The 25,051-nt window shown below is 39.7% G+C and overlaps 2 protein-coding genes across 4 annotated transcripts; one reads left to right on the top strand and one right to left on the bottom strand.

Moving 5' to 3' along the window:
- The first annotated feature begins 1,398 nt into the window (after positions 1 to 1,398).
- LOC118357661 (male-specific lethal 1-like 1) lies at positions 1,399 to 9,054 on the top strand. Of its 3 annotated transcripts, XM_035734998.2 has the most exons (10): positions 1,401 to 1,636; positions 2,379 to 3,157; positions 3,260 to 3,456; positions 3,544 to 3,872; positions 4,014 to 4,078; positions 4,224 to 4,291; positions 4,483 to 4,607; positions 4,783 to 4,855; positions 5,287 to 5,348; positions 6,551 to 9,054. In XM_035734998.2, coding segments are annotated over exons 2-10 (1,581 nt in total). In that variant the 5' UTR covers positions 1,401 to 1,636; positions 2,379 to 2,497; the 3' UTR covers positions 6,553 to 9,054. The 3 variants fall into 3 exon arrangements, with proteins under 3 accessions (XP_035590889.1, XP_035590891.1, XP_035590890.1); XM_035734996.2 differs by lacking the exon at positions 5,287 to 5,348 and having other exon boundaries at positions 1,399 to 1,636; XM_035734997.2 differs by lacking the exons at positions 1,401 to 1,636; positions 5,287 to 5,348 and adding an exon at positions 1,798 to 1,973.
- Positions 9,055 to 9,411: 357 nt separating this feature from the next.
- Positions 9,412 to 13,797, bottom strand: LOC118402686 (charged multivesicular body protein 2a). The gene is made up of 6 exons (XM_035800855.2): positions 13,631 to 13,797; positions 12,930 to 13,097; positions 12,632 to 12,811; positions 12,313 to 12,443; positions 11,302 to 11,363; positions 9,412 to 11,149 (listed from the first exon to the last, which is right to left on the bottom strand). Exons 2-6 carry the CDS (start codon positions 13,095 to 13,097, stop codon positions 11,028 to 11,030), a joined length of 663 nt encoding a protein of 220 aa, XP_035656748.1. The 5' UTR covers positions 13,631 to 13,797; the 3' UTR covers positions 9,412 to 11,027.
- Between the last annotated feature and the right edge of the window lie 11,254 nt (positions 13,798 to 25,051).

Genomic DNA, 25,051 nt, shown 5'->3' on the forward strand with positions numbered 1-25,051 from the left:
TGACTGTGCTAGTGGCAGACTCCACTAAGCTGGCAGGCTGGCAAACAGCCTGCTGCCTGGCCTGCACCCTATCTCATTGTGGAGCTAGAGGATTTAGAGCCCTGTCTATGTTGATAGATAAGATGAGAGCGCCCCTCCAGCTACCTCCACCTTGTGACAAGGTTAAGCCCACCTGCGTCTCACAATATGTATCACAGAGAACGCAAAAAATACAAAACATTCCCCATTCATCTCTACCTTGCCCTCTGAATATCATTTTAAATAGGTTTCATTGTGAAGCATAAACATACATGTATACAATTGCATCAGACGGAACACAAGCTGCTTTTTGCAGGCCAAATGTCAACTGAGCCTTCATCTTCTCCACTATTAAAAGTTTTTAAAAAACATCGAAATATTTATGAGTACAAGATTAAGAAGCACAGGTGTGAGACATTGGTAATTGAAGAGAATCACCTGACATGTAAGAACATGTTTGCTACAGTTACAGAGGCAAATAAGTTTCAAAACATAGGTCTATCTATATATACTGAACAAAAACATATATGCAACATGTAAAGTGTTGGTCCCATATTTTATGAGCTGTAATGAAAGATCCCAGAAATGTTCAATATGCACAAAAAACGCATTTCTCTCAAATTTTGTGCACAAATTTGTTTACATGAGAATTTATTATTTGCCAAAATAATCCATCTACCTGACAGGTGTGGCCTAATCATTACACATATGCGTGTACTGGGGACAATAAAAGGCCACTCTAAAATGTGCAGTTTTGTCACACAACACAATGCCACACATGTGTCAAGTTTTGAGGGAGCAAGCAATTGGCATGCTGACTGCAGGAATGTCCACCAGAGCTGTTACCAAAGAATTTAATGATAATTTAGATTTAGACCCGATAAGCCACATCCAACGTAGTTTTAGAGAATTTGGCAGTACATCCAACTGGCCTCACAACTGCAAACCACGTGTAACCACGCCAACCCAGGACCTCCACATCCAGTTTATGGTTTATTCACCTGCGGGATTGTCTGAGAGGGTGCTGAGGAGAATTTCTATCTGTAATAAACCATTTCTGTGGGTAAAACTAATTCTGATTGGCTGGGTCTATGCCCTCCCAGGCCCATCATGGCTGCGCCCCTGCCCAGTCATGTGAAATCCATAGATTAAGGCCTAATTAATCATTTCAATTGACTGGTTTCCTTATATGAACTGTAACTCCTCAAATTCTTGGAAATTGTTGCATGTTGCTGTTATACTATTTTGTTCAGTATATTGGGGAGGACGGGCTCAGTGGAATTATATCAAATACCCCAAACACATACATGGTTTCCATGTGTTTGATTCAATTCCATTTGCTCTGTTCCAGCCATTACTATGAGCCGTCCTCCCCTCAGCAGCCTCCCTGTGATATGGACCCTATTTGACAAAGGTCAATAAACTATAATATGTTTACAGAGGGAAGTAAAAACGCTGTGGGCCAAACCTATTTCCAGCTCATCGATGTCATCTACTGATGCTTTTCTTCAACTTTATTCTTCCCAAAACACGAAAACATGACCATTTCCCGTAACTACGCATGCGCCATCTTGGGCGCTTTAAACAAGTATGCAAGAGTGGAACATGAACATACTAGGTGAGTTTGAGAAATATTACGAAAATGAGGGATAACACAAAATACCATGCTCGGTGAAACTATATGCTAACTTATTATAACTTATTTTCAGTAGGTTGTTACGTACTTCCTCCAAGTCCCTTTCGCATGCAGCGAGTCAGTGGCAGTGCAGTGAAATACTGTTCGCTATGATTTTCATCAATGGCAATGCGTGATGGACTAAAATGGAGGAAATATCGAAGTGCTAGCTAACACTTGCTAGAAGCACGAACCACTCTCGCCAACTGCTACCCACGTTCACCCTTGTATTTTTCAGTAAAAATGGCTAGCTACCAAACCCTTCGGGAAGACCATGAGGGTGTGCAAGCCATATTTGTTACCCAATTTAAAAAATATATACCCTACGTAACAAGCTAGCTAGTTAGCTAGCTAGCTACCTAACGTTAGCTACAAACGTTAGACGCTAACTAGATGCTGGGAGACTCAGTGTTCGTTAACTAGCTAGCTAACTTGTTTGTCCTGTACAGTTAACTTGCTAGCTGAAATATTGTATAGTTTTAGATAGTTAGCTGGTGAAAGGGTGCCCAGCAGTCAGGCGCAGTGCAGTATTTAATGTGTCAGTCAGTTGTAGTAACTAGTGAGGTTGCCAGTCATTGAGCAACATTGTGCCTAGCTAGCTTGCTAGACAGCACATTTGATTTAGACCCGATAGCAGTCAATGAATGTTGGTTGCAATACTGATTATAACTTATTTATATTACAGGAGGAAGACTGATCCAGGCTCAATGAAACAGGAAATAGGCATCAATGACACTTGACTGCTTTGCAGAATAAGCAGTTATTCTGTAATGCTAGTTCAATAACACCTGAGTTGTATTCGCCATGACTATGAGATCCACTTTGTTTGCTAATGCAGGATTTAAGCTGGACACTGAGAGAATTGACTTTGACAAATCACAAGTTGGAAATGCAAATGTTGTGAACTCTATAACAATCAAGAGAGAAACCTGTGACTTTGTCATAGATGTCCATGACGTACACGGGGACATCCACAACACTGGAGGGGAGAACCTCAGCAAAACTAAGATCATAGACCAGAAATACATAATTCGGGCCCCAGTGGTGGCTGCACAAAATAAAGCAGGAGGGGCACTAGTTCAAGGTGACAATTGGGAAAGCACAGGGGTGCCGTCATCCTCTGTCAGACAAATGGGGGGTGAGGGAATCCCAATGAAAGGTAAACACTTTCTGAGTGATGGTATGGATAATAAAGAGTTGGTTTCAAACAATAACTCCAAGGATGCTGGTACTGATGATAGCACCAGAGGGGTCTCCCCTGGAGGAGTTGTCAACACTGCATCCATTGAGTTCAGCACAGAAGGCAAGTGGAGGAACATCAGAAAAACCCCTGCTAACCCCCACACACAGGCCACCTGCCTCCGGCAGATTCTCCTCCTTCAGCTGGACTTGATTGAACAACAGCAACAACAGCTGCAGTCCAAGGACAAGGAGATAGATGAGCTGAAAGCAGACAAGGAGACGGTATGCACAGTATATTAAAGTGTCTAATTTGTTTGTAGATGACAGTAACGCTGTCATTTGTTTAGAACCAAATAATTTAAAGAAACATGTCTGCATACATAGTTGCTGGCGCGTATTGAGCGCATGGAGCGTCGCTTGCAGCTGACGAGGAAGGACCCACGTGATAAGCGCCTATTTCAGCCACTAGAGCCCTGGACCCCAGATAAAGAGGACCTGTGGGATCTAGAAGTGTGTGACAGCCCACAGACTCCCACCCCCAGGACAATCCCCTTCAGTCGAGGCGGCAAAGGCCTCAAGAGGTAACAGACCCCAAATACTACTCTGCATTCACTTATCCTCAGTCAAACTATCTTCTACTCACTAATACATCTGCTCTGCTCATGCAGGAAATTTTGCTTCCTGGACTCAAAAATCCAGAAGTCACGAGGAGGGAAAGGCTCTAAGTTCACCTCCCCTAAGTCAGAGTGTGGAGCTGGCTCACCATATCAGAGGGAGCTGCGCAGTAAAGAGACCCCAGAGAAGATGGGGTTTGGTCGGTCACCGGTGGAGAGGGATACTCTGTACCCGAGCAAAGAGGACCCGGAGCGCACTGATCAGATGGAGGAGCTCCCTTTCATGTCTACTACTGAGATGTACCTGTGTCGCTGGCATCAGCCGCCCCCCTCCCCCCAACGTGAGCCATCCCCATCCCCGAAGAAAGAGGAGGTTGTAGCCAGTGAGTAGTCCCACCACACATGCCAGTTGTTCCGTTCCAAGTGTTAAGCTGTGTAATATTGCCTCGCAATGAATAATAATGTAGAAATCCAAATAGTATTGCTATTAGTCCTGTCTTTTTTTACACGGTTTTGTTTTCCAGTTCCATCCTGGAAGGAAAACAGTATGGAGCCCTTGGATGAGGAGGCTGCCAGTGACATCCCAGAGGTGAGAGAGGAGAGCACACAGGCTTTACAATTTAAACTGAGAGTCAGAAATCAAGCCTGTAATACCACACAATATTCAACTCAGCATTTAACCCTGCAAATGGTCCTTAACCACATCAACCATGTGTTTGTGTTGTTTTACCAAGATGTTGGACGACAGTGTCTTTTTGAAGCGCCATGCAAAGCTGGAGTTGGATGAGAAGAGAAGAAAAAGGTACAAATGGGTTTTCTGACTTCCAAGTTACTCTCAATGACTCATCATGGTCAGTCTCTAACCTCACTCACTACGGCTCCTTTTTTGTGTGTGTAATGCAATCTCAATTTACTATATTGAACCACTAACGTTTTCATCCATTCCTTGCTCTCTCATTATCTCTCTTTATCACTGAATCCTGTTTTTTGTAGATGGGACATTCAGCGTATCCGTGAGCAGCGCATGTTTCAGCGCCTCCAGCAGCGCATGAACAAGAAGAAGGGGATCCAGGAGAGTGAGCCAGAGGTCTCCTCATTTTACCCGGACACTGAGGATGGTATGACTGGTCACTTCATCTGCTTTCTAAACATGGAACCGTTGTTTTTTACAGAAACATAAAGTTGCTACGCCTTTAATACTGTCATTTACTTACTGAAGTTTTACGAGCAATGTTTTCATTGCATGCAGACACAGTCTTGATTTTGAGACTCCCTTTTCTTTCTTTTCTCCAGTCGAGTCCATAATCATCACCCCTTTCCTGCCTGTGGTGGCCTTTGGCCGGCCATTGCCGAAGCTTACTCAACAGTAAGTTTTTTTTGTATTTTTGATTTCATCCACCAGTAGTCCTGTCAGTCTTTTTCAACTACAACGCTCATTGTAGGTTCAGTTCAACATGCAGGGAACAACCCTATCACACATCATGGCACCCTTTTTCAAGCACTTGGTCCAAACAAACACATCTATGCATTTTTTGTGTATCTTTCATTCAAAGGAGATAGTTTGTGTGATATACCATTCGTATGCAGAGATGTTATTTGTTTGTCTATTTGATATTTTATTCAGGTTTTGACATTTTCCTTTAGGTTCACTTGTTGGACTATATAAGCAGGCTTTTTTGTTAGGCTTGTCACTGGACATTTCTTTGTATAGTTGAGTTAGTGATTTACATACCTAACTTATCCCCTATGTCCACTAGCTTGAGTTCATCCAGTACTATGCGTAATTTATTTTTCAAGATGGTACCATGGTGCAGGTGGCGGGGCAGGGCGAGTTTCACAGAAAGACCTTTCATCAAAATGCAAGTATTTATTCTTCCCCCAAGTATGTCTTTAAAGTTTTAAGCAAACTGTGAATATTTTACACCCCAAGCACTCATAGGCAAGCATTTTGATGCCTATTCCTTCCTCTGTTCTCAAAGAAGGGGGCATAGGCCTAAAGATTTACAAAAGAGGGCAATAGGAATGCAAACTGGTGTCATTTCAAAAAACGTTAATGCTATTTTGAAGACATTGTAATTCAAGTAAGTTACCTATTGACCAGTGTTGGAAAAAGTACCCAATTGTCATACTTGAGTAAAAGTAAAGAGACCTTAACAGAAAATCACTCAAGTAAAAGTTAATGTTACCAAGTAAAATACTACTTGAGTAAAAGTCTACAATTATTTGCTTTTAAATATACTTAAGTATCAAAAGTAAATGGAATTGATCAAATATACTTAAGTATCAAAAGTAAAAGTATAAATTATTTCAAACTCCTTATATTAAGCAAACCAGATGGCATACTTTTCTTGTTTTTAATTTTGTTTTGTTTACATACAGCCAGGGGCACACTCCAACACTCAGACATCAATTGCAAATGAAGCATGTGTTTAGTGAGTCCACCAGATAAGCTGTAGGGATGACCAGGGATTTTCTTTTGATAAGTGTGTGAATTAGACCATTTTATTGTCCTGCTAAGAATTCAAAATGTAATGAGTACTTTTGGGTGTCAGGGAAAATGTATGGAGAAAAAGGTACATACTTTTATTTAGGAATGTAGTGAAGTTAAAGTTGTCCAAAACATAAATAGTAAAGTAATGTACAGATACCCCCCCCCCAAAAAACGACTTAAGTAGTACTTTTAAAGAATTTTTACTTTATACCACTGCTATTGCCAGAGGATATTTATATACCGGTAGTTTTGCAAGTCCTTTAAAGAAAATGGAGGGAAAAAATACAACATCTCTATACAATACAATTTTCCTAAACACTTTTTTTTAATACATTTATCCATTCCAACAGTCATTATTATTAACATGTCTGCATGTGTGCATATTGAGACAATGTTCTATACAATGAGTCTGAAAACAATTGAGACTCTCTTTATTTAACACGTGCTGTGCCAATTGAATGATAACCAAACGTGAAATGCTTTTTAGGTTATGGGGGTCGGATTTTCCCAGTAGCCTTTCCCTGCTTCCTCCAGTCAACATTTATATTTCTGAATTGTCTTCCTCTGTAGGAACTTTGACCTGCCTTGGCAGCGAAGCCGCTGCCGCATCGAGGTGCCCAAAAAACACACGCCACATCGTACCTGTCGGAAGTGAGGTGGTATCTACGTGTGTTAAGCAAAAGAGAGAGCCCTCTTCTCTCCCCAGAAAGGTTATCTTTTCTTTTGTGGTATTAGGCTGTCACTGGCGTAGCATGCACTACTCTCAATAGTCTGTGGAAAAGTAAACCATTGTCCTTCGTGTTGTCACATGCCAGCTGTCTTAGAGAAGGAGCTGTTGTAGATTGGGAAAATGGCTACCAAATTTGTTAGCTATGGTACATTTGTTGCCCATGCTACTCAAAATTAAAGAAAAGCTGTACCCCCCTCAGATAACAGTCCCCCTACTAACAGCTAAGTGATTATAAGGTAAACCACAATAGTTACTTAGTATGTCTCTACTGTAGCAATTTAGTAATAAGCACGTTCTGTGAAGCATAATTGGGGAGCACATGTTCTAATGTTTTGGAATTTGGTGTAATGTACCTAGTCATCCTTAATTACTGCATCATCACTGAAATGTGTAGCTTTTGATCATTACTACATTATTACATAGTTGTCACCTGACACTTAGTAACTTGGGGACTGTGATCTAAAGGGTAAGAAGAGAAGTGGCGTTTTATGATTTGACTGAATGGCAGTGCTTGAATTGTACAATATACAACTAACCCTGTGCGCTGGAAGCACCATTGGCGTTTACATGCTCTGGATTTTGCTTTGATTGAAACTGTAAACAATTTTTCCTGTTTGTGTATTTACTGTGATAATATTTCCTTATGTGGACACCGCTTCAAGTGAAAGGTTTTATCATTGTGCACTAAAGTGTGAATATAAGGTGTTTGATCCTTTCTCGGCATGCATGTTTTTTAAAATTACAAATGCAGTAAATATTAGATTTTAAAAAGTCCTCCTTTGATGCTAAAATTATTGATATTCTGCATTGTCCATACTTTGCTTCATGAAAGCAAGTTTGTTTGACTGCTTCTTGGTAGACAACATTGGCTTTTAAATTAATTTGAGAACCTTTGATCTTCTACAGTATGCTTCTTTGTTTTGTTTTCATACTTTTATTATGCGAGTCTGCATGACAAATTTGGTCCAAACGATATCAACTGTTAACACGGTAGAGCTGTAAATGAAACGACATCCTTTCCGCTTAGTGCAATTCAGAGAAGAGAAATAACATCTGTTTGAATTTCAAAAGCATGACAATTTGGCTGCTTTATTCAAAAAGCACTGCTTTGTTCAGACAACTGCCTTGTCTCCAGCCCAATCTCTAACATGTGATAAATTTGCTTGAGTTCTACATTTTTATGTATTTTTCCAGTACATCAGAATACGCTTAATTGCAGTAGATAACTGAGATATAGACATCAGTCCTATGGTGAAGTTTAGAAAACATGGGTTTTGTTGGCATTAGAGTTTAGCCTAATCAGCTAGAGCACTCAAACTTAATGCTAGGTATTTTCCTTCTTAAATTCAAGCTATATTTAAACATCTTGGTAACTTCCAAAATAAAGGAAACACCAACATAATATAGTGTCTTAATAGGGCCTTTTGCCACCACAAGCCAGAACAGCTTCATTGCACCGTGGCATAGATTCTATATGGCTGCGTTTACACAGGCAGCTTAATTGTGATCTTTTTATTCTAGTTGGTCTTTTGACCAATCACATAAGTATTTTCACATCAGCTATTTTTCAGGGCTGATCTGATTGGTCAAAAGACCAGCTAGTGAAAAAAATATTACAATTGCATGTGCAAATGCAGCCCAACTGTCTGGAGCTCTATTGGAGGAATGAGATGGCATTCTTCCACGATAAATTCCCTCATTTGGTGTTTTGTTGATGGTGGTGGGAAACGCGGTCTCAGGTGCCGCAACAGAATATCCCATAAGTGTTCAATTGGGTTTACATCTGAGGACTTCAACGGCCATAGCATATGGTTTACATCATTTTGATGCTCATCAAAGCATTCAGTGACCACTTGTGCCCTGTGGATGGGGCATTGTCATTCTATGGGGATTTAGCCAGGGTAGCTAAAATAATGGCCTGCCCAGAATTTGTATACATGACCCTAAGCATGATGGGATGTTAATTGCTTAATTAACTCAGGAACTACACCTGTGTGGGTGGGAGCACCTGCTTTCAATATACAGTACTTTGTATCCCTCATTTACTCGTGTTTCCATTATTTTGGTAGTTACCTGTAGCTCCTGGTGATGCGTTATCGCTTAAACATTTTACTTTTGGCATAATGGCCTCCAACGCTACAGACCACAAAATACAGAGTGGTTTTCAAATTATGTGAAATTAGTCTTCAGAAACAAATGTTGTAAATATGAAAAACATGGCTGTTTTATTTTTTTTTATTTAAACGTGTGTACATTCAATATTATTGTTCTATGATAATGATTGTATGTTGACAATAATTGACAAGTTTGTTTTGGAATAAAACAAAAAACATCTAACAGTTAAGCCTAGTCTTCAGTTATTGATTTGTAGATTAACAAGCTCTGAAATTGATTGATAATGGTAATTAATAATGGAGCCATATCCGTCAGTGAAATGGAGTGCAAACACAATTTTTTTAGAAAACCTCTTGAATTATACTATTGGGATACCAGAGTTTGAACAACATTGGCATATAAGCAATGAGAATGTAGAGGCAAGCAGGTTACACCATGGGAGCTTAGTGTATAATTACCACTGCTGGGTGGGTGGGGGGGGTAGTCTCTGGCTGACACTGTGTCGTTACATGGGTCGGGCAGGGTATGTAAATTAATGTTATCACATTTCTAGGTATTGAGGGAAGACAATTAGCTCCAGCATCTGTCAAATGTGAAAAATGTTTATTGAATAAAGGCAAAGTAGGACATTTCTTACAAATATAAACCACACCCTTGATCAACCTTTCGATAAATATTATGTTATCAGAAACTCATGATGACTACACTTTATGGATAAAAGGCTATTTCAGCTCTATCAGGTACCATCGAGTAAGTGCCCCTTTTTTTGGACATTTGACATGGAGGAAAATTAACCAAATTGTACATACATTTTACCACACTTGAGTTTTTTTTAATCCATTCCACAGTCCCATTAATAATTCTAAACCTAGGTTATACAAACTCCCACAAATATAATTATACAAAATAAATCAAAAGCAAGCAAGAAACCACAAACTGTAAAACCATTACGAAATCATGTTAATATCTGACAATGTGTAGTGAATGCTCTTAGGCACACCTATGAAAGGTAAGAATGTACAAATGTAGTGATGCTTGTACATCAAATATACAAAAGGTTTACTTTATTAGAATAGTCTAAACTCACTAACTTTGGGTTCCTTTAAATAATGTTCAATTTACCCATGAAGCAAAAATAACATGCCTTTGGGCGTATTCAAACTCAATTCATTAAAATATTCCCTTTAAAGGAGAATAATATTTTTTAGAACAATTGTGTATGGATAATGATTCTGATCAGTCATTGATAAAAGATAACAATACCTGCAAACAAAAAGCCATATACCGTAATAATATGGACTTCTCACTGAAATCCTCCAGTGTTCATCCACCACTCTTCCACAAGGAAATCTATACTGAACAAAAATATAAAAGCAACATGCAACAATTTCATTGATTTGACTGATTTGCAGTTAATATGAGGAAATCAGTCAATTGAAATAAATTCATTAGACCCTAATCTATGGATTTCACATGACTGGGATTACAGATATGCATCTGTTGGTCACAGAGACCTTAAAAAAATGGGCCTCGAACTCGTCATGGTATTTTTGTGCATTCAAATTGCCATCGATAAAATGCAACTGCGTTTGTTGTCTGTAGCTTATGCCTGCCCCATAACCCCACCACGGGGCACTGTTCACCACTCACCCACACAACACCATACACGATTTGCAGTTGTGAGGCCGGTTGGACGTACTGCCAAATTCTCTAAAACAACGTTGTAGGCAGCTTAGGGTAGAGAAATTAACATTCAATTATCTGGCAACAGCTGTGGTGGACATTCCTAGAGTCAGCATGCCAATTGCATGCTACCTCAAATCTTGAGACATCTGTGGCATTGTATTGTGTGACAAAATTGCACATTTTAAAGTGGCTTTTTATTGTCCCTAGCACAAGGTGCACCTGTGTAATGATCATGCTGGTTTAATAAGCTTCTTGATATGCCACACCTGTCAGGTGGATAGATTATCTTCGCAACGGAGGAACACTAACAGGGATGTAAATAAATTTGTGCACAAAATTGAGAAATAAGTTTTTTGTGCGTATGGAAAATGTCCGGGATTTTTTATTTTAGCTCATGAAACATGGGACCAACACTTTACACGTTGCGTTTATGTTTTTGTTCAGTATAGATACAGAAATCTAAGTTGCTGAGTACATCTAGCTGTATTAACACCAGGCAGCCAAAGTGCTGTTGTGTCAGTCTCTCCTGAGGTTATTCAGTCTCTCCTCCAGATCAGCATCTGCATCTGCCAGAGCTGGCTGGGGTTCAGATTTCTTCCCACCTGCCACTGAGAGGCTACCTCCCGTGGATGGCAGATCTAAATGAACAGGAAGGAAATGATTTCAATCAATCAATAGGAACCGTGATGAAGAGATGACCAGCTGTATCACTACTACAGCATATTAGAGAAGTGAATGCAGTTTTAAATCTTACTAACTGCAAGCACAATAACTTCACTTTATTCCTTACTTGAGAGTTCGTCAGAGAGATTGAGACCCAGCTCGTCCAACACTTGGGACACAACAGCATCACTGAAAATAAAACAGAGTTAGTATTTCCATACATTTACCAGCTAACATGAGTATGCCAAAAATACAAATGGTACAATTTAAAATAACATTAAAAAATAACGATGTCTTCATATTGAAGATTTTCATTTTTAGATTTTTTTTTAACCAAATCTGTATTTTGGATGTAAATTACATTTTTTTTGCGATTTCACTTGGTCTTAAAAGAAACTTACCCCACCCGCAATAGACTTCCTCATGCACAGATAATACATTAACAAAGGCTCCAAAAACATCCAAATATATCCTTTTAGAAATTACAATTCTCTCAGTATAGTTATTTTCCATTTTGTTGGACAAGAATGATAACTTCTCCATGTAGCCGGCACATGCGCACACGGAAAAGTATCACGAGTTGCTAATTCATGATTTCGATTGGCTGAGAAACTGCCCGCCTCTCTCTCTCGACCCGACTCGTTCATTACTATGGAACAGTTGGAGATCGAATTTGAATATTGAAATGTCGGAGACAGACACCAAGGTTTATACAAATTTATAAAAATCTCCGATGTTGAAAACTAAATGTTAGTCTGAAAGAAATGTGAGAATGTCTAGATGTTTTTTATGGTGGAGATCAAGTTTAGAACTTCCCTGCCTGGGCTGATGAGACAGTGGATTGCACAGTCGAATGGAACAGAGTAAATAGGCATTTTAACGTCATAGATTTAACCGGTGGTAACTTGTGGAATAGACACCGGGTGGAATGTACTTTTAACCAATCAGCATTCATGGTTCATGTTTTATCTGTGCCTCTGCAGAATGAGCATTAGGAAGTCTATCGCCGGTGGGATAAGTTTCTCAAAACCAAGTGAAATCGCAAAAAAAAGGTCTGGACACTTCTATGACATGACATTTAAAGTGTACCTATCCTTTAAAGGATTTGGCTGGAATTTCACTGTCATGAACCCCCTACCTCTCTTCTTCATCATCCTCATCACCCATGGCATCATCTATGGCATCATTCATCATCTCCTCTTTCATGTCCATGATCTCACTCTGTCGTTCAAATTCCATCATGATCTTCTGAATCTGTGGCAACTTCATCTGTGTAGGGGAAGTGGACATTATGTTGTGAGCCAATGGAATGTATGGGCACAATTCAACCAGTAACAAAAATGACTACAAAAGTTTGAGGCTTTTTAAGTGTGTTACAGTTCTACTGGCAAGTTCTCTCGATACAGAATTGAATCGTGTTTTTAACAGGAATCATGAAACAATTAAAAGATACACACCTGTCTGTTCATGGTAGCCATGGCTTTGGTGACTCCTTTCATTGCCTGTGCCATGCTGTTGTTTGACTTGAGAGTCTGGATTTTCAGACTGACTGCCTGGATATTTGCCCTCATCATAATAAATTTCTTCACATAGTGCCTTGTGCGAACCAAGTCCTTCGCCATGATCTTGACAGCATCCTAGAATGGTGTGTGGATAAGTGTGAAACAATTGAAAATTATGCATGACAATTTACATAAAGGCGTGAAGTCTTTTTCCCTTTTAAACAGCCCCTTATATTTGTCCTCATTCTCTCACCATCTGTCCCTGTTTGGCCATTTTCTTAATGTCAGCTATGATTTTCTTCTCCTGCTGCTCCAGTCTTTGTCGCTCTCTGTCCAGATCTCTCATGGCTCGATTCAGTGCCCTCTGGTTCTGCCTCAGCATCTCCTCTGGGGTCTTCCTCTTCCCAAACAGGAACTCCATCTAATGTACAAAATTGGAAAAGAAAATCAGGAAATAATTAGGCTACACATATCATCCAAATCCACCTCTCTTTCTTGTCAGTCATTATTACTTAGAATTTACAATGTGTCCGTTTTCCCACTAAACAGGCACTCATTTTCTGTACGTATCATTTGTAAGATGGCTACATTATAAACATGAATTAGTGTAGGATAACTCCTTATCTGATCCATTTACTGTCGCTAGCTGGACTTTTTAACAAGCATCGTTTACGTGATTTATAAAATTCCCAGAATTCAATAAACAGGCCTACTATGCATAGCTAAATGGGCTTGATTATGTAGACCTATAAACGATTAGCTAGCTAGCTAGGTATGCTTGCTTCCTTGTTAGTTTAACGTTAGTAGCTAACATTAGCTGCTAGGTAGCTAACTACGAAGTTGAGTCATAGTAACAAGCTAGTTATTATTCAATTTTATGTTACAGTGTATGAAGTATTTCGTGGCGGGGCTGTTTATGTCTCGATAATGACTACTGTTATGGAAAATAGCTACCGTTTGAGAGGTCTTCACCGGTTTTAAATCGGAAACAGACTCCCTATTTGCACAGATAGATGGCTTTGTTTTCTTTTGTGGACTTCCGCAGAAAATTAGCTCCACTTCCGTCCTACTCCTAATCCTTCTCCTACTTCTACTCCTTCTCTTTCTTCTTCTCCTTCTTCTTCTTGATTTGATTCTTCTTCTATGGCATAATGGCGTTCGCAACAATTAAATGTGCATTCCGCCACTTACTGTGCTGGTGGATAATAAGTATCCCAAAAAAGGAAAACATTTTAGGTAAAAATAAATAAATAAAATATCATGCAAACTACCAAACAAAAATAAGTGAACTAAACAAAATCAACCTGCTTTTCTGTAAAAAAATATATATAATTCTAATCAGGTCCCAACACAGGCTCAGAAGCCTCCTGTGAGGGCAGGACATTTCCTAGCGACAAAAGTCATTGTAGTGCTTCTGCTGTAAAGTCTTGGAGCCCCCAAAACGTATCAGCTGCAGATATAATGATATCCAGCTTATTGGACTTCTTAGACACAATTAATCACTATAGCTCTAAATGCCACAAAATCCACCTTCTTCGCAATGAGTGTATCCAGATCACCCGACTGACTTAAAACACTAGCAACTGGTTGCAATGTATCCACCACCATATCTTCAACGCTGTTGCCTCTTGCCCCTTCGACTCTCTTCAGCTCCTCCACATAGGTGATCCGCTGCGCAGCCCAGATCCTTGACACCTCGACCTCCTTCACTCTAACAGGTCACTCAAGGATGTCCAGAATATGATCCCCACCACAGTTGCAACAATATTCTTCTCCCGTCTGCAAACATGTGACATGTGATATCCTCGACTTCGACGACGTCATCTACAAAATTGCTTCCAACACTCTTATGAGCAAACTGGATGCAGTTTATCACAGTGCCATCCATTTTGTCACTAAAGCACCTTATACTACCCACCACTGCGACTTGTATGCTCTAGTCGGCTGGCCCTCGCTACATATTCGTCGCCAGACCCACTGGCTCCAGGTCATCTACAAGGCCATGCTAGGCAAAGCTCCGCCTTATCTCAGCTCACGATGGCAACACCCATCCGTAGCACGCACTCCAGCAGGTGTATCTCATTGATCATCCCTAAAGCCAACACCTCATTCGGCCGCCTTTCGTTCCAGTACTCTGCTGCCTGTGACTGGAACGAATTGCAAAAATCGCTGAAGTTGGAGACTTTTATCTCCCTCACCAACTTCAAACATCAGCTAGCTGAGCAGCTAACCAATCGCTGCAGCTGTACATAATCTATTGGTAAATAGCACACCCATTTTCACCTACCTCATCCCCACAGTTTTTATTTATTTACTTTTCTGCTCTTTTTCACACCAATATCTCTACCTGTACATGATCATCTGATCATTTATCACTCCAGTGTTAATCTGCAATATTGTAATTATTCGCCTACCTCCTCATGCCTTTTGCACACATTGTATATAGACTCCCCTTTTTTTCTGTGTTATTGACTTGTTAATTGTTTACTCCATGTGTAACTCTGTGTTGTCTGTTCACACTGCTATGCTTTATCTTGGCCAGGTCGCAGTTGCAAATGAGAACCTGTTCTCAACTAGCCTACCTGGTTAAATAAAGGTGAAATCAAAAAAGGCCAGGTCATCTGATGCAGCACTCCATCACTCTCCTTCATCAAATAACTCTTACACAGCCTGGAGGTGTGTTTTGGGTCATTGTCCTGTTGAAAAACAAATGATAGTCCCTTATGCACAAACCATATTGGATGGCGTATCGCTGCAGAATGCTGTGGTAGCCATGCTGGTTAAGTGTGCCTTGAATACTAAATAAATCACAGACAGTGTCACCAGCAAAGCACCCCACACCATCACATCTCCTCCTCCATGCTTCACGGTGGGAACCACACATGTGGAGATCATTCGTTCACCTACCAGATCTCAAATTTCACCTACCAGATACCAAATCTCAAATTTGAACAGTTGATGTTGACATGTGTCTGTTACTTGAACCCTGTGAAGCATTTATTTGGGCTACAATCTGAGGTGCAGTTAATTACCGATTTCTGAGGCTGGTAACTCTAATGAACTTATCCTCTCTCTTTGCTTTATTTGAGCTGTTCTTGCCAAAATATGTACTTGGTCTTATACCAAATAGGTCTATCTTCTGTATACCAACACTACCTTAACACAACACAACTGAATTGGCTCAAACGCAACCTTTTGTGACTAGGGGGCAGTATTTTCATTTTTGTAAAAATAACGTTCCCGTAGTAAACAGGATATTTTGTCAGGACAAGATGCTAGAATATGCATATAATTGACAGCTTGGGATAGAAAACACTCTAAAGTTTCCAAAACTGTAAAAATATTGTCTGTGAGTATAACAGAACTGATATTGCAGGCGAAAGCCTGAGAAAAATCCAATCCGGAAGTGACTCATGTTTTGAAAGTGTCCCTATTGAGCAGTGAATGGGCTATCAACCAGATGACTATTTCTCAGTATTCCCGAAGGTGTCTACGGCATTGTGACGTAACTTTACGCATTTATGTTGAAGAATAGCCGTAGGCGGCTACATTGCGCAAGTGGTCACCTGATGCTCCCAGAGAGATTCTCACGTAAAATACAGAGGTAGCCATTACTCCAACCGGTCCTACTGAAAAACGAATTGTCACGTGCTCCAGCAGGTATATTTTACTCGTCAGCCCCAAAGCCAACACTTTCTTTGGCCGCCTGTCCTTCCAGTTCTCTGCTGCCAATGACTGGAATGAATTGCAAAAATCAATGAAGCTGGAGTCTTATATCTCCCTCTCCTAACTTTAAGCATCAGCTGTCAGAGCAGCTTACCAATCACTGTACCTGTACACAGTGTCATGATGCTGGCCTGTGGGTAAGGTTTAGATTAAAAGCTCTTTTTGTCTCATCCGACCACATGACCTTCTCCCATTCCTCCTCTGGATCATCCATATGGTCATTGGCAAACTTCAGACGGGCCTGGACATGCGCTGGCTTGAGCAGGGGGACCTTGCGTGCCCTGCAGGATTTTAATCCATGACAGTGTAGTGTGTTACTAATGGTGAAACTGTGCTCCCAGCGCTCTTCAGGTCATTGACCAGGTCCCGCTGTGTATTTCTGGACTGATCCCTGACCTTCCTCATGATCATTGATGCCCCACGACGTGAGATCTTACATGGAGCCCCAGACCGAGGGTGATTGACTATCATCTTGAACTTCTTCCATTTTCTAATAATTGCGCTAACAGTTGTTGCCTTCTCACCAAGCTGTTTGCCTATTGTCCTGTAGCCCATCCCAGCCTTGTGCAGGTCTACAATTTTATCCCTGATGTCCTTACACAGCTCTCTGGTCTTGGCCATTGTGGACAGGTTGGAGTCTGTTTGAGTGTGGACAGGTGTCTTTTATACAGGTAACGAGTTAATACAGGTAATGAGTGGAGAACAGGAGGAATTCTTAAAGGAAAACTAACAGGTCTGTGAGAGACGGAATTCTTACTGTTTGGTAGGTGATCAAATACTTATGTCATGCAATAAAATGCAAATGAATTACTTAAATATCATACAATGTGATTTTCTGGATTTTTGTTTTAGATTCCGTCTCTCACCGTTTAAGTGTACCTATGATAAAAATTACAGACCTCTACATGCTTTGTAAGTAGGAAACACTGCCGATTTTGCAGGTTATCGAATACTTGCTCTCCCCACTGTATGCGCTGGTACTTAATGAATATGATGTCAGTTCGGTTGTCATCTGAGACATTCTCATCAATGATAGGATGATAAACTCAGTGGAAATTCTACACATTATAGTTATCAGATTCACATGGTATGGTTGGGCAATTTAAATGTTTGAATATAAAATTATTGGTGAAAAGATTAAATGTAATTTTAGCTTCTAAATGAGAGATTTGGGTTTTCATATGGTTAGAGACATGGGTTATGAAACTATGAAAACACACCCTTCTTGTCACGTTCTGACCTTTATTTCCTTTGTTTTGTATTTATTTAGTATGGTCAGGGCGTGAGTTGGGTGGGCAGTCTATGTTTGTTTTTCTATGATTTGGGGATTTGTATGTTTCGGCCTAGTATGGTTCTCAATCAGAGGCAGGTGTCATTAGTTGTCTCTGATTGAGAATCATACTTAGGTAGCCTGGGTTGCACTGTTTGTTTGTGGGTGATTGTCTATGTTAGTTACTTGTGTCAGCACAGGTCTCATTTATAGCTTCACGGTCGTTATTTGTTTATTGTTTTTGTATAGTTTGTATTCAGTGTTCAGTGCTTTCTTTTATTAAATACTCATCATGAACACATACCACGCCGCATTTTGGTCCTCCGATCCTTCTCGCCTCTCCTCTTCAGATGAAGAGGAGGACGACTGTGACACTTCTCCCTCCACTATATAAAGCCCTTGACGAAAATGTAACCTCCTGTTCCGAGGATGTGAGGATGACGGTCCATACGTTAAAAGGACTAACATGTCAACTGTTCCGGGTACATTAGGATGACGATCCGATGTCAGAATGGTTCAGACAACTACAGAACGAAGCCAACCTCAGTGTTAGCTTTTGTTGCGAATGGTATGAACTTTGAACTCTTATTCGTAAGTCGCTCTGGATAAGAGCGTCTGCTAAATGACTTAAATGTAATGTAAATGTATTCACTAAAGAAGTGATACCTCCTAGCGGTTGAGTTAGCAACATCAGCTGCATACGTGGGCTAGGAAAGAACAGACAGAGTATCCCGTCTACCACACAACGACGTTACTACAACGGATCAATTTACCAGCAGAGACATTCTTCAAAGGACTGTGTTGGGCAACACGGCCTTCCATTTACCACCAACCTACCGAAGCGCAGCTCAGAGTAAATATTGATTGCATTTTCCTTTTCCAAATGGGCGGTCATTTTAGAATGCATAAGATACTGTATTTAAGATAGCATGGTTTCTCCCTTTGTTCCTCAAGTCTTTCACTCAAACCCAGCATTTTCTTTTGTGTAACCAGCTGTCATATCTGTTCCGTCCGCTAGGGACGTTTTCCTTTAACGTAATTTGTAATCAAGGTATGATTCATTCAGTGTATATGTAATTCTGTGTGATTAGTTAGGTATTTAGTAAATAAATAATTAAACCCAATTTTGTATTGCTGATTAAACTTGTTAGCCAGGGTTCGTGCAGATAACCAAGAATTTACAACTTTCAGATGAGACTGAATTAAGGTGACGTTTAATATTGACTGCTATTGATGTAAAATATTACTAGGTCTTTAAGAGTTTATTCGGAAGATAACAGCTCTATAAATATTATTTTGTGGTTCCAGGACTTTCTAGTTAATTACATTTACATGATTAGCTCAATCAGGTAATATTAATTACAGAGAAAGGATTTTATAGAATAGCATGTCATATCACTTAATCCGGCATAGCCAAAGACATGACAACAGCCAAATAGCACACCCAATTACCTCATCCCCATATTGTTACTTATCTTGCTCTTTTGCACCCCAGTATCTCTACATGCACATCAATCACTCGTGTTAATGCTAAATTGTAATTATTTCACCTCTATGGCCTATTTATTGCTTTACCTCCCTACTCTTCTACATTTGCACACACTGTACATAGATGTTTCTATTGTGTTATTGACTGTACATTTGCTTATGTGTAACTCTGTTGTTTTTGTCACACTGCTTTGCTTTATCTTGGCCAGGTCACAGTTGTAATTGAGAACTTGTTCTCAACGGGCCTACCTGGTTAAATAAAGGTGAAATAAATTAAATGACATGCACCTGTTAATCATTATGACTTACACCTGGACTTAATTGGTATTTTATTAGGATCTCCATTAGCTATTGCGAAAGCAGCAGCTACTCTTCCTGGGGTCCACACAAAACATGAAATATAATACAGAATGACATAATACAAAACATCATTAGACAAGAACAGCTCAAGGACTGAACTGCATACATTTGACCTTCATAATTTCCTCCCCTTTGTGTCACTCCCTTATGTTTTCTCACCAGTTGGTATTGTTCTTGTGTACCGGCATGTAGCCTTATGGAATTGTCTCGTTACTGGTTTTGTTTTAATAAATGTTTCACCTGCACATGCTTCCCAACTCACAGCTCCATTATTACAAGTGTCAATTCTTTAATCCTATTAGATAAATAGAGTAATTGCATTCCTCGTTTTACACAGTAATTATTTGATTGACTAAATGCTTATTTAGGTCTATTGGTAGTTATTTATTTATTAGATACTTATTTTCCACCATAATTTGCAAATAAATTCATTAAAAATCCTACAATGTGATTTTCTGGATTTCTTTCATTTTGTCTGTTATAGATGAAGTGTACCTATGATGAAAATGACAGGCCTCTCATCTTTTTAAGTGGGAGAACTTTTGGTGGCTGACTAAATACTTTTTTTGCCCCACTGTATGTACAGTCCTTTTCAGTGTTGCGGCAAATTGGTTGAACAGGAAAAGAGGATGTGTTTTCTTGTGGAGGGAGAGCAGTTTGGGTGGTTGTAGAACAGCTGCAGTGACGATGATTGGTTTCTGGACCAAAATAAACATATAGAAATTAGTTAGACATTGCCATAATACAGCTCAAAACCTTCATTATGGTCCTTCTGTAGCTCAGTTGGTAGAGCATGGCGCTTGTAATGCCAGGGTAGTGGGTTCGATCCCGGGACCACCCATACGTAGAATGTATGCACACATGACTGTAAGTCGCTTTGGATAAAAGCGTCTGCTAAATGGCATATATTATTATTATTATTATATTATTCATTAACATACTCCCAGAGATATTCACTGAATGAAGTGGCCTTACCGTCCCCATTTACAATTTCATTCATCAATGAAATATGTTATACTATAGCACATTCAATTACATTATTGTAGACAATAGGCTAATCCTGTATCTACCTTTTACAATACCATAATCAATGAAGTAGCATACCCATCCAATTTCATTTATCAATAAGATAAATAATACTAGCACATTCAGTTACATAATTGTAGGATAGGCTACCCCTTTATCAAGACTATATTAGGATCCCGTTATGATTTCATTGGTCTTGTCAGGCATGATTTTAGGTTTTTGATCAAAGTTGTATGTTGTACCTAGTTTCTCTTCTTCAGTGAAAAGTACTTATGCATCCCCATTTAATTCAGTTTGAGTGTGAATGTCTAGGCCTAGTGACAGTGGAAAAATAAACCCATAGCTCCAGCACACAATGACATGTAGGGGTAGTCGTTTTCAGTGTAAAATATGTATATATCCTATAGTACAATGGCATGTAGGGGTAGTGTATTACAATGTAAAATATGTATATCCTATTGCACCACATATATATTTTCCATTAAATAAATAATACAAACACATCAAATGATGTTACTATTTTACAATAGCCTACTCGACACAGTAAATAATATTGTCTACGTGCTTTCAACTCGTTATCAGCGAAAATGTATTATTTTCAAATAAAGCAAATTTGCTCTATCAACACAGTAGGCCTTAATATTTCCTAACCATATCACAACTTAAATATAGCCTACTTACTCCTCAATCGGATCAAAGACATCTTGGTAATTCTTCTGATATTGCAGGCGAAAGCCTGAGAAAAATCCAATCCGGAAGTGACTCATGTTTTGAAAGTGTCCCTATTGAGCAGTGAATGGGCTACCAACCAGATGACTATTTCTCAGTATTCCCGAAGGTGTCTACGGCATTGTGACGTAACTTTACGCATTTATGTTGAAGAATAGCCGTAGGCGGCTACATTGCGCAAGTGGTCACCTGATGCTCCCAGAGAGATTCTCACGTAAAATACAGAGGTAGCCATTACTCCAACCGGTCCTACTGAAAAACGAATTGTCACGTGCTCCAGCAGGTATATTTTACTCGTCAGCCCCAAAGCCAACACTTTCTTTGGCCGCCTGTCCTTCCAGTTCTCTGCTGCCAATGACTGGAATGAATTGCAAAAATCAATGAAGCTGGAGTCTTATATCTCCCTCTCCTAACTTTAAGCATCAGCTGTCAGAGCAGCTTACCAATCACTGTACCTGTACACAGTGTCATGATGCTGGCCTGTGGGTAAGGTTTAGATTAAAAGCTCTTTTTGTCTCATCCGACCACATGACCTTCTCCCATTCCTCCTCTGGATCATCCATATGGTCATTGGCAAACTTCAGACGGGCCTGGACATGCGCTGGCTTGAGCAGGGGGACCTTGCGTGCCCTGCAGGATTTTAATCCATGACAGTGTAGTGTGTTACTAATGGTGAAACTGTGCTCCCAGCGCTCTTCAGGTCATTGACCAGGTCCCGCTGTGTATTTCTGGACTGATCCCTGACCTTCCTCATGATCATTGATGCCCCACGACGTGAGATCTTACATGGAGCCCCAGACCGAGGGTGATTGACTATCATCTTGAACTTCTTCCATTTTCTAATAATTGCGCTAACAGTTGTTGCCTTCTCACCAAGCTGTTTGCCTATTGTCCTGTAGCCCATCCCAGCCTTGTGCAGGTCTACAATTTTATCCCTGATGTCCTTACACAGCTCTCTGGTCTTGGCCATTGTGGACAGGTTGGAGTCTGTTTGAGTGTGGACAGGTGTCTTTTATACAGGTAACGAGTTAATACAGGTAATGAGTGGAGAACAGGAGGAATTCTTAAAGGAAAACTAACAGGTCTGTGAGAGACGGAATTCTTACTGTTTGGTAGGTGATCAAATACTTATGTCATGCAATAAAATGCAAATGAATTACTTAAATATCATACAATGTGATTTTCTGGATTTTTGTTTTAGATTCCGTCTCTCACCGTTTAAGTGTACCTATGATAAAAATTACAGACCTCTACATGCTTTGTAAGTAGGAAACACTGCCGATTTTGCAGGTTATCGAATACTTGCTCTCCCCACTGTATGCGCTGGTACTTAATGAATATGATGTCAGTTCGGTTGTCATCTGAGACATTCTCATCAATGATAGGATGATAAACTCAGTGGAAATTCTACACATTATAGTTATCAGATTCACATGGTATGGTTGGGCAATTTAAATGTTTGAATATAAAATTATTGGTGAAAAGATTAAATGTAATTTTAGCTTCTAAATGAGAGATTTGGGTTTTCATATGGTTAGAGACATGGGTTATGAAACTATGAAAACACACCCTTCTTGTCACGTTCTGACCTTTATTTCCTTTGTTTTGTATTTATTTAGTATGGTCAGGGCGTGAGTTGGGTGGGCAGTCTATGTTTGTTTTTCTATGATTTGGGGATTTGTATGTTTCGGCCTAGTATGGTTCTCAATCAGAGGCAGGTGTCATTAGTTGTCTCTGATTGAGAATCATACTTAGGTAGCCTGGGTTGCACTGTTTGTTTGTGGGTGATTGTCTATGTTAGTTACTTGTGTCAGCACAGGTCTCATTTATAGCTTCACGGTCGTTATTTGTTTATTGTTTTTGTATAGTTTGTATTCAGTGTTCAGTGCTTTCTTTTATTAAATACTCATCATGAACACATACCACGCCGCATTTTGGTCCTCCGATCCTTCTCGCCTCTCCTCTTCAGATGAAGAGGAGGACGACTGTGACACTTCTCCCTCCACTATATAAAGCCCTTGACGAAAATGTAACCTCCTGTTCCGAGGATGTGAGGATGACGGTCCATACGTTAAAAGGACTAACATGTCAACTGTTCCGGGTACATTAGGATGACGATCCGATGTCAGAATGGTTCAGACAACTACAGAACGAAGCCAACCTCAGTGTTAGCTTTTGTTGCGAATGGTATGAACTTTGAACTCTTATTCGTAAGTCGCTCTGGATAAGAGCGTCTGCTAAATGACTTAAATGTAATGTAAATGTATTCACTAAAGAAGTGATACCTCCTAGCGGTTGAGTTAGCAACATCAGCTGCATACGTGGGCTAGGAAAGAACAGACAGAGTATCCCGTCTACCACACAACGACGTTACTACAACGGATCAATTTACCAGCAGAGACATTCTTCAAAGGACTGTGTTGGGCAACACGGCCTTCCATTTACCACCAACCTACCGAAGCGCAGCTCAGAGTAAATATTGATTGCATTTTCCTTTTCCAAATGGGCGGTCATTTTAGAATGCATAAGATACTGTATTTAAGATAGCATGGTTTCTCCCTTTGTTCCTCAAGTCTTTCACTCAAACCCAGCATTTTCTTTTGTGTAACCAGCTGTCATATCTGTTCCGTCCGCTAGGGACGTTTTCCTTTAACGTAATTTGTAATCAAGGTATGATTCATTCAGTGTATATGTAATTCTGTGTGATTAGTTAGGTATTTAGTAAATAAATAATTAAACCCAATTTTGTATTGCTGATTAAACTTGTTAGCCAGGGTTCGTGCAGATAACCAAGAATTTACAACTTTCAGATGAGACTGAATTAAGGTGACGTTTAATATTGACTGCTATTGATGTAAAATATTACTAGGTCTTTAAGAGTTTATTCGGAAGATAACAGCTCTATAAATATTATTTTGTGGTTCCAGGACTTTCTAGTTAATTACATTTACATGATTAGCTCAATCAGGTAATATTAATTACAGAGAAAGGATTTTATAGAATAGCATGTCATATCACTTAATCCGGCATAGCCAAAGACATGACAACAGCCAAATAGCACACCCAATTACCTCATCCCCATATTGTTACTTATCTTGCTCTTTTGCACCCCAGTATCTCTACATGCACATCAATCACTCGTGTTAATGCTAAATTGTAATTATTTCACCTCTATGGCCTATTTATTGCTTTACCTCCCTACTCTTCTACATTTGCACACACTGTACATAGATTTTTCTATTGTGTTATTGACTGTACATTTGCTTATGTGTAACTCTGTTGTTTTTGTCACACTGCTTTGCTTTATCTTGGCCAGGTCACAGTTGTAATTGAGAACTTGTTCTCAACGGGCCTACCTGGTTAAATAAAGGTGAAATAAATTAAATGACATGCACCTGTTAATCATTATGACTTACACCTGGACTTAATTGGTATTTTATTAGGATCTCCATTAGCTATTGCGAAAGCAGCAGCTACTCTTCCTGGGGTCCACACAAAACATGAAACATAATACAGAATGACATAATACAAAACATCATTAGACAAGAACAGCTCAAGGACTGAACTGCATACATTTGACCTTCATAATTACCTCCCCTTTGTGTCACTCCCTTATGTTTTCTCACCAGTTGGTATTGTTCTTGTGTACCGGCATGTAGCCTTATGGAATTGTCTCGTTACTGGTTTTGTTTTAATAAATGTTTCACCTGCACATGCTTCCCAACTCACAGCTCCATTATTACAAGTGTCAATTCTTTAATCCTATTAGATAAATA

This window comes from Oncorhynchus keta, chromosome 24 (assembly GCF_023373465.1).
Source record: "Oncorhynchus keta strain PuntledgeMale-10-30-2019 chromosome 24, Oket_V2, whole genome shotgun sequence".
NCBI lineage: Eukaryota > Metazoa > Chordata > Actinopteri > Salmoniformes > Salmonidae > Oncorhynchus > Oncorhynchus keta.

What these genes read in the sequence shown, in the direction of transcription:
- LOC118357661 (XM_035734996.2), top strand. Translation starts at nt 2,498, where the DNA reads ATGACTATGAGATCCACTTTGTTTGCTAATGCAGGATTTAAGCTGGAC. An exon ending in CTGCCAGTGACATCCCAGAG is followed by an intron (nt 4,079 to 4,223) that starts GTGAGAGAGGAG and finishes TGTTTTACCAAG; the next exon opens with ATGTTGGACGACAGTGTCTT. An exon ending in GATGAGAAGAGAAGAAAAAG is followed by an intron (nt 4,292 to 4,482) that starts GTACAAATGGGT and finishes TGTTTTTTGTAG; the next exon opens with ATGGGACATTCAGCGTATCC.
- LOC118402686 (XM_035800855.2), bottom strand. Translation starts at nt 13,097, where the DNA reads ATGGAGTTCCTGTTTGGGAAGAGGAAGACCCCAGAGGAGATGCTGAGG. An exon ending in TGGCTACCATGAACAGACAG is followed by an intron (nt 12,444 to 12,631) that starts GTGTGTATCTTT and finishes TCCCCTACACAG; the next exon opens with ATGAAGTTGCCACAGATTCA. An exon ending in GAGGATGATGAAGAAGAGAG is followed by an intron (nt 11,364 to 12,312) that starts GTAGGGGGTTCA and finishes TTTTATTTTCAG; the next exon opens with TGATGCTGTTGTGTCCCAAG.